A 10,000-nucleotide genomic window follows, 5' to 3' on the forward strand; every position below is an offset into this window, starting at 1 on the left:
TAATTACGCAGCCTGAAGTGTAATTACGCAGCCTGACACAGAGAAAAAATAATAATCAAAATAATCAATCTATCTACAAGCTCACAACGTGTTGCAGTGTGACGCATTATGAGCTTGTAGATCGGCTGTTCTCAGCATGCGACACTGGCGCGCAACTACGGTATGTACAAATGATTGAGTCAGTCACAAAGTCTGAATGAGTCTTTTACTAGTAGTGAACTACCGAATTCTAGGTTGGAGTTCTGATTTTCTTTCCCCCCCAACATGCACATGCAATTCTAGCATTCTGCAATAAAAGCCTTGCTATACTGTATGTCTTAAGCCCTATGGAGCCCTCAAATGGCAGCTGTTCACTCACTGAGCATATTATGGTGCACTAGTATTCGATTCTGCTCTACTTAATCTTTCTGTATGTCAAGGACTTCTAAGGTATAACAGTAGAGAGGATTACACATGACAGTGTGTGTGTGTGTGTGTGTGTGTGTGTGTGTGTGTGTGTGTGTGTGTGTGATCTGTGTGTGTACATTCATAGTGTTTTTTTTTTTTTTTTAAGATATTTTTTTTTGCGGCTTACGCCTTTTATTGATTTTTGAAGGGACAGACAGTAGGCTGACAGGAAACGGGAGAGAGATGGGGGGATGACATGCAGTAAAGGCCGTGTCGGGTCCGGGAGTCGAACCCGCGGCACACTGCGACTGGATTACCAGTCCGGTGCCCAGACCGTTACGCTACGGCCTGGGCCATTCATAGTGTTTTTGATATGAAGGATACGAGGTATTCAAATGGCAGGATAGTCATTCGTAAACACAAAAGACAGACCACTTCCCATCTGCCAGCTGTGTGATAGTCTTGCGTGGCCAGACTATTTGTTGCTGCTTAGCAGAAATTAGATGGAGCCCGCACACCACAGGTACAAGAAAGACGTTCTTTATTGAAAATTCCCTGACAATTCCCTGACAAATTCTGAGTCTCTGACATGACCTGACTTCAAATAGTCAGATCAAATAGATTGAAACGTTGTCAGAGAATTTTCAATAAAGAACGTCTTTCTTGTATCTGTGGTGTGCGGGCTCCATCCAATATCTACTAAAGTTTCTTTAGCCCAGCACCCAGCCTGTCGATGTGCGTATTCTACGTCCGCTCTGCTTAGCAGAAATTGACATTAAAAAGTTAAAAGTTAAGATATTTTAAAATGATATTTTCGTGAACGGAAATATGCCAGCTTCCTGGCTCGGATTTCGGGAGGTGTAGTTCCAAACTATATAAACGCATGGTGGAATAGTTGTCTGGCTATGCGAGACTATAGCTGTGTGATGACACAATGCACTGTACGTACTGTACAGTAGATGCTGTCAGCCAACGTGTCACTCTGGTGCTAGGAGTCACATGGCAAATCTGCCCTGACTGTGAGTAGAGCAGCATAAATTCGACCGCAGATTGTCACAGCATGTGTCCTTTGACGTGACGTAATAAGTAGTGACATCCCTTGTTTTCCATGCCTGTAGTGTAAATGAGTGAGGCACTGACTCTTTTGATGTGTTAATTTTTAATTGAGTGCTAAGCATGTCTTTAGTTAAGAGATGTTATTGACCCTTAAATGAAGTGCTGAAATCAATTGCATTGGAACCACAGTGGCCCGGTCGGTCAATACATCAATCAATATCCTTTCTTCATACAGGTCTTTCCCTCTTGTTCGCTGTCTCTTGCACCATTTTGCTCCGTTTTCACTCTACAGTATATTGTATCTTACCCATATCACACACTCTCACGCCTCCTCATCTGTCTATACTCATTGCTTTAGCCGTAGTTTGTTTTTAAATATTATTAATTATTAAGATCAAAATAGGGCTATCCTCTTTAGTTTTTTTCTCTGACAGTGCAGCAGATATATGCATTTAACTTTAAATTGTGAAAAATACTCTCAGAATAACCTGTGGGAAACACTGTATACATTGATTGCTCCAATAATATATAATTATTATATATAATGTACATCATTCCTCATCTAAAAAACTTTAACGCTGAGCTATATGTTGCCAGTGTATCCAGGGTTCTTCTTTGTTTAACGTCAATTTTCTATTACCTGAAATATTATTTTCATTCTGGACGGGAACCCCTTTGGGTGTTTTAACTAAGCATTGTGTTATACTACTAGCCTATTGAAAAATAGCAGATCTACAAGCTCATAGCGTGCCACCGAGTGGCATGCTGCGAGCTTGTAGGTCGGCTATTTTTGAAAAATCGTGAAAATGCGGCACAAATCTTTGAATATATATTCTTTCAGATGACTTTTATTTAGACGTCGGGCCTAAATGGGTTAATCAAATGTTTCCTACATTTGAACATCTTCCTCCCCCCCCCCTCCCTCTCTCTCTCCATTCATTCCAGGCCAAAAACCTCCGCAAGCTGATCCAGGGGACGTTCAAGCAGGTGGCCAACCTGAACGACGAGCAGAGCATCTTAAAGTTCCTGGAGATCCTCGGGCCGGTGTACCGATACGACAAGGAGTGCTTCAAGTGTGCCCTGGGGGTATGTTTCCTTCCACAGCGCTTCCTTCCTTCCGTCCTTCCCTCCCTGCTGTCTCTGTAAAGCTCTGATCACAGTGCCCTGGGGGTATGTTTCCTCACTCCACAGCGCTTATTCCTTCCACTTCCCTGCTGTCTCTGTAAAACTCTGATCCGTGCCCTGGGGGTATGTTTCCTCACTCCTCCTTAGCGCTTCCTTCCCTGCCCTCTGTGTAAACTCTGATTGCTAGGGTTGCTCCCTGTGTTAGCCTGACCCCTACTGGTAGGATTGATGTACTGCCTGAAACCTTGGAAGGATAAGATCCAGATGAGATCAAACTGTATTATTGATCCCTACAACAGGCAGGCGTGGCTAAATCTGACAACGGGGCTTCGCTGCTTATCGGCTCAATATTCTCACGGACGGATGCTGACAGTGACTTAATGAACAAATAAATAAATAAATATGGATTTCACTCTTTTTCTCCAACTCCACTTCATTGTCCTCTTTCCCCTACAATTTCTCCCTCGTCCTTTCCTTCACCTCATTATTCTATTGAATCTCTCTGTTCCTGTCTCTCTGTCTCTCTCTCTCACCCTCTTACTCGTGCTCCCCTTTCTGTCTTTCTAGAAGCACTCAAACTTTCTTTCCTGCCTTGATCTCCTTACCCCCCTCCCCCCTCTCTCTCTTCTTCCCTTTCTTGTTTTTCCTATATTCATTAGTGTAGATTTTCGTCTTACACAAACATTAAATTCCCATTGGCAATAACTGGAGAATTTAACGTCATATGTGTCTGAGCAAATCGCCTTGGTGTCTATTTACGTCCACAAAGATGAATGCACAGAAACGAATTTCACTCACCTTTTTCAAACTGTGATATGACGATAACGTTGATTCTGATTCTAATTCTCATGAGGTGACATGACTCTCCATCTACTTCCAACAGTCTAGCTGGGTGATCCAGGTGGAGTTGGCCATCGGACCAGAGGATGGAATCAGCTACCTCACAGACAAAGGGTCCACGGTTAGACCCCATGCACCGACACATCCACCATCAGACACACCAGGGTTTATCATCCACCGACACATCCATCATCAGACACACCAGGGTTTATCATGCAGCGACACATCCATCATCAGACACACCAGGGTGTATCATCCACTGACACATCCATCATCAGACACACCAGGGTTTATCATCCACCGACACATCCATCATCAGACACACCAGGGTGTATCATCCACCGACACATCCATCAGACACACCAGGGTGTATCATCCACTGACACATCCATCATCAGACACACCAGGGTGTATCATCCACCGACACATCCATCATCAGACACACCAGGGTGTATCATCCACCGACACATCCATCATCAGACACACCAGGGTGTATCATCCACCGACACATCCATCATCAGACACACCAGGGTTTATCATGCACCGACACATCCATCATTAGACACACCAGGGTTTATCATGCACCGACACATCCATCATCAGACACACCAGGGTTTATCATCCACCGACACATCCATCAGACACACCAGGGTGTATCATCCACCGACACATCCATCATCAGACACACCAGGGTTTATCATGCAGCGACACATCCATCATCAGACACACCAGGGTTTATCATGCAGCGACACATCCATCATCAGACACACCAGGGTCTATCATGCAGCGACACATCCATCATCAGACACACCAGGGTGTATCATCCACCGACACATCCACCATCAGACACACCAGGGTGTATCATCCACCGACACATCCATCACCAGACACACCAGGGTCTATCATGCAGCGATGTGATTTAACATGGAACATTATGGATGACTTCCACGAGCACCAGGTTCGGTTGAATCTAATCCATTTCAAAGCCACTGGTTCTCGATGTGGGGCCAAGGTCCTTGAGGCGGTTCCAGGTGGTCCCCAGCAAAAAGAAAGAACAGTTTAACATTTTATGCCCTAATTTATTCTTGAGCTTTTTGATTATAGCTGACCTATAAGCTCACAACGTGTGGCGATACGATGCGTTCATTTGTGAGCTTGTAGATGTGAATGTGGGTGTCCTTGACAAGAACATGTTACTGAATGCTCTATTTGTGTGTCTCTTTCTCTATCCTCTCCGTGGCTCCAGCCGACCCACCTAGCCAACTTCACACAGGTCCAGTCCATTCAGTATTCTGCTATGGAGGAGAAGGACAGGAAAGCCATGCTGCAGCTCAACGTAGCAGGAGCTGCAGAGGTAACCGCCATGCCTTATTTGCAGATTCCATTCTCTGTTGTGTGACCGTGTCTTGCACCGAACATTGCAGTTGTACAAGCTCACAATGCATTGCCACCTCAATGGGGTGGGCGCTTGCAGCAACATTGTACAACTCCATTTGAACAAGGCTTTGCATATGCCTTTCTGTCTGCCTCCATTTATCTTTCTCCCTTTCAGTGTCCCTCTAATGGACTCTCTGTCTCTCTATCTCTCTGCTACAAGTGGTTCTATTTAGCCCTCTGTCAATACGGCTTCTCTCTTCTATTGAATGGTAAAGAACTAGCATCTGTGTGTATGGATTTAACACTTTGTGTGTGTGTGTGTGTGTGTGTGTGTGTGTGTGTGTGTGTGTGTGTGTGTGTGTGTGTGTGTGTGTGTGTGTGTGTGTGTGTGTGTGTGTGTGCGTGTGTGTGCGTGTGCGTGTGCGTGTGTGTGCGCGCACCACATACGTATAGAAGGAGTTGCACATATTATCCACTCACAGTCACTAATGTATGAGTTGAGTCTTTCACTTGCACGCACGCACGCACGCACGCACGCACGCACGCACGCACATGCCTGCCACAAAGTGAAAACCACTGATGTCAGGGGCAGCTGGAAATGTGTGTGCCTGTGCGTGTGTGCGTGCGCGCGTCTGAGAGAGAGTGAGTGAGAAACAGATTTTGTCTTGATTGACAATGGCTCTTTGTAGTTTGTACTGTTTCCCAAGGCCTTGACATTAACATTAACATTAACAGTGTGTGTGTGTGTGTGTGTGTGTGTGTGTGTGTGTGTGTGTGTGTGTGTGTGTGTGTGTGTGTGTGTGTGTGTGTGTGTGTGTGCGTGTGTGTGCAAACAGCCTCTCACAGTGACCACAGCCTCGCTGACCATGGCAGAAAACATGGCTGACTTAATTGATGGCTACTGTCGGCTTGTCTCCATGGAAACTCATTCCTTCATCGTCAGAGTACAGAAAGGTTTGCAATATGTTTATGATCCCTCTCATTTTGTTTCCTATAACTTATGACAGGAGCACTATTCTATGTATTGGTTGAGAATATAGCAGGTACTGCGTTTGTATTTTTATACTGCCATTTTAAACTCCTAAAAAAATGTTTAGGAACATAATTTCAGTCGATTAGTTCTCCTTCAGTAATAAAAAAGCAAGGCTTTTACACACCTACAGGCGACAGGTGTGTAGGAGAAGGACAGAGAAGTGCCCGACGTACTGAGAAAAAAAGGGACTCTCGCAAGCTGTCTTCAAATGCAGTGGAATAGTTTATATGGAAAACGGCAACGTTTCGGCCTATATACGGCCTTCATCAGGCTAATATTTATCATAAAGATTAGCCTGTTGAAGGTCGTATGTCGGCAGAAACGTTGCTGTTTCCCTAATAAACTATTTCACTGCATTTGAAGACAGCGTGCGGGAGTCCCTTCTTTTTTCACCTTCAGTAATACCAATTGGTATTGCATTTGATATAGTTTATATGGGTAAAACTACTGGACATTTGACATACTCACGTAAAGTACAAATACCTCAAAAGTGTACTTAAGTACAGTATTTAAGTAAATGTCCACCACTGGTAATGTACATGTATTGTACACTTTGTGAATTAAGTGAATTTGGTTTTTTTTTGTCCACCAGAGGGAGAAAGAGCACTACCTTCCATCCCAAACCCAAAGTAAGTGCCTTGCTCATTTCAGTGTTTATGTGCTCCCAACATGTTTATGTTCATGTTCTCACATGTAATTGCATTATTTTGCTACTGTACTACGGTATTGTGCTGGAGTTCTGGGTCACTCTATGGATAAAACGGATCCTATATTTCCCTTTCTGGGTAACAGTACTTAAATTATTAGCTCATCCAGAAATAATCTAATCACGTGGCTATTCTTAATGTTTGTGTACAGTATGTACAGGACCATCACCTAAAACTATGCAGTGCACTGTTGCATTTCCTTTGTCAGAGATGAGAACTTTTTATGATGTATAAAGGTTGAGACAGGTCAAAATAGCAGGACCTTGGGAGATATTTCACTAAAAGGTGTGAATAGCTTTTCCAAATCCACACAGGCGCCAATATATTCAGTATTCAGTTACACAAGGCCCGGTATCTTAAGTCTCAAGAATGGCTCTGTGTCACTGACAACCAATTGTTGCAAATGGTGTCCTTTAACAGTGGTTAATATCAACCTTTTCCGTCCGTACCCCTCAAAATAATCATAAGCGGGACCCCTCCACCCTGACACGAACTTGGAATGTTGGGGTTGAGGCCATGACATTTTGTTTGACTGTTCCACAGAGAAAATGTTTGAAAATAGCAGATTTCCTAACCGTTTGCCTCTTTCATATAATCTGACAAATTAAATGTTTGACCAGTTAGGTATTGTTAGGTATTAAAAAAAGACCAAAACATTTAAGCAGATCTACAAGCTCACAACGTCTCACGACGCGAGGCGTTGTGAGCATGTAGATCGTCAGTTTTTGCCTCTTACTTACTTACATTATTTAACAACTTGGCCAACATTATTTTGACTAGTATTTATAGTATAGTTTGTTGGTTACTTTTGGGTCCTGACCCACAGGTTGAGAACCACCGTCCTTTAAGAGCGGGAGGTTTAGGGAGTTATGTCAGCAGTGTGTTGAGGTTCACATGGTGATACAGAGCAGGAGACTGTTAAACATCACACCAGCACCGTTAAGCAAACACAAGACTGAGTGCTCACACACATTCAGAAGAACCTGTGTGTGCACATGCGGCCGTTCTCAACCCGTGGGACGATATTACAAGTGGGCCCCCACATAAAAAAAACTGGCAACACGCTAAGATTTTAATGATAATATAACATTAATATTTGTAAAACATATATCTCTGAGTTTTCATTGTGATACAAATAAAAAAATAAGGAACTTAGGGGCTCTATTTTTGTCCATGCTAAACCTCTTTTTTGTACTATTTTGAAAAACACATTTGTAAGGTTAAAATAGCCAATCTATCACGACGTGTCGATGTAGACGGGCTATTTTAACTATTCAAAAAGGTTTTTCAAAATAGGAAGAAAAAAAAGGCAAAGTAGTTCAGGAATAAGGGGTTTAGCTTGGATGAGAGAGCCCTTTAAAGTGTACTTTGTAAGTTAAACATGTCGTCAAAATGTCCGCGGCCCATCCATCTGACCACTTCACAACACGGCAGCTGAAGGAAAGACTGTCGCGTCAGATGGTCATTATATTGTGCCTATAGTGTGGGCCCTGGTCCAGAAAAGGTTGAGGAGAACCTACTGTACAGTACAGTATGTGACTGGCTGCCTTGTGCAACAAACTGTTTGGCGAATGTCTACTGCGCAGCTGACTTATGATCGGATCATACAGATCTGATGTTATGAGATGTCCACGTTTGACCTAAAAATGTCATGTATCTCTCTCTGTCTGTCTGTCTGTCTCTCTCTCAACTCTCTCTCTCTCTCTTTTTCTCTCTGGTCAAATAAGGAGATATGTTAAGCAGCCAAATATTTTCCGCTTAGGGTTTTTAAACACTTGGAGAGAGTCCCCTCCTCTCGACTCTCTGCTCTGCTCTGCTCTCTCACTTCTCTCTCTCACTCTGTTCTCTATAAACTCTCCACTTGCTCTCTCTGCCTCGCACCTCTCTCTCTCTTTCTCTCTCTCGCTCTCGCTCTCTCTCTCTCTCTCTCTCTCTCTCTCTCTCTCTCTCTCTCTCCCCCCCCCTCTCTCTCTCTCTCTCTCTCTCTCTCTCTCTCCATGTTTACCTCTCCACTCGGGACGGTTGTAGGGCAGAGGGAAGTGATGTAAAGATAGTAGAAGGGTCTGACGCAGAATGAAGAAGGCAAGAGAAGAGAGAATGAGAGAGCATGTGAGTGGGTGAGGATTGGAAGAGAGAGCAGAGGAATAAAAGTGTGTGTGTGTGTGTGTGTGTGTGTGTGTGTGTGTGTGTGTGTGTGTGAGAAGAGAGATGCTAGTCCTAGATAGGCAGTCAGATGATCTACCGTAGAGTAGACTGTAGGTTCACATGCTCATCTATCTTTGACTGAGTGAGGTCAGACCCTTCTCCTAGTAGGTATGTGGAGGATGCTTCTGGTTGCAGTGTGTGGCTACTAGTTAGTGCTTGTTTTTTTTCTTCTTTCTTTTACCTGAGTATTCACCACGTGTACATTCCATTCATTACTTTTTCTTCTCCATTATCCTCCAGAGTATCAAACAATGAGAAGAAATTGGAAGCAGTAAGGAGTGGAGGAGTCCGAACTATTTCGGTGTCAGGTAAGCAGCTACAACAAGGCCTCTCTCTCTCTCTCTCTCTCTCTCTCTCTCTCTCTCTCTCTCTCTCAGGTTTGACACAAGTCCTTTCTTTCACTACCTCGAGACCGTTATATTTTGGTTAACTTCCCCCTCCCCTCCTTTCTACGATTCAGTTTTTCCCACCTCTTCCTGTCTTATTTCCCCTTCTATGCTCATTGCTTTCCTTTTTTCCCCAGTAGAGTTACCTTGCCTTATCTTTCATGCCCGTTCTCTCTCCCTGTGTCTGTCTTGGGTCTCTCTCTCTCTCATCCCACCCGTTCTCTCTCCCTGTATCTGTCTTGGGTCTCTCTCTCTCTCTCTCTCTCTCTCTCTCTCTCTCATCCCACCCGTTCTCTCTCCCTGTATCTGTCTTGGGTCTCTCTCTCTCTCTCTCTCTCTCTCTCTCTCTCATCCCACCCACTCTAGTTTTCCCTTCGTACTCGTATGAACTCATTCTGTCTTTCTCTCACATGCTGTCGTTATCTCTCCTCTTCTCTGATTGGCTGAAGACCTAGTGACCTCGTCACCTCCTAAGCCAACCAAGGCTCGGTGTTTCCTCCTCCCCTTTGTCTTCTGTTCTGAATCACCGCCCCATGGTATCCTCAGCTCTGATTGGCTAGATCTTGAGGGGAGCTTATCTGAGAAAATACAAAAAAAAATGATTGGACAAAAATTGGGCAGTTTTTCTCAAGATATGGACCTTAACATGTAGTGCTAGTGGTGCCCAGGCAGGAATGTCTGAAACTAGCATTGGAAATTGCAAAATGGCCTTCGATGTGCTGTGTGTCTGAATTATTGTTAATGTTTAAATTTTGAATTTAACGAAAAGGATTTATGAATATAACGTAATGTATAAATATCTGGGGGGATAAATGTCCCCAGGGCACTTTTACCTGCCCTGTCACAATCCGACTCACCTTTGAGGATAAACTTCCCTATTATTC

At 43.9% G+C, this 10,000-nt stretch overlaps 1 protein-coding gene across 9 annotated transcripts in view; it reads left to right on the plus strand.

The window, feature by feature from the left end:
* The window catches only part of LOC310872908 (focal adhesion kinase 1-like), an 84,890-nt gene that overhangs the window by 44,489 nt on the left and 30,401 nt on the right, over window positions 1-10,000 (plus strand). For 5 of the 9 annotated variants that reach the window (XM_083785099.1, XM_083785093.1, XM_083785095.1 and 2 more), the window contains 6 exons: window positions 2,389-2,529; window positions 3,452-3,529; window positions 4,655-4,762; window positions 5,622-5,739; window positions 6,411-6,447; window positions 8,971-9,038. In XM_083785099.1, coding sequence (XP_083641225.1) covers window positions 2,389-2,529; window positions 3,452-3,529; window positions 4,655-4,762; window positions 5,622-5,739; window positions 6,411-6,447; window positions 8,971-9,038 — 550 coding nt within the window. Of the gene's footprint in view, window positions 1-2,388; window positions 2,530-3,451; window positions 3,530-4,654; window positions 4,763-5,621; window positions 5,740-6,410; window positions 6,448-8,970; window positions 9,039-9,565; window positions 9,653-10,000 lie in introns of all 9 variants that reach the window. The other 4 variants (XM_083785098.1, XM_083785096.1, XM_083785091.1 and 1 more) reach the window with 1 other exon arrangement.

Source organism: Protomyctophum parallelum (genome assembly GCF_964188405.1).
Source record: "Protomyctophum parallelum genome assembly, chromosome: 1".
Taxonomy (NCBI): Eukaryota; Metazoa; Chordata; class Actinopteri; order Myctophiformes; family Myctophidae; genus Protomyctophum; species Protomyctophum parallelum.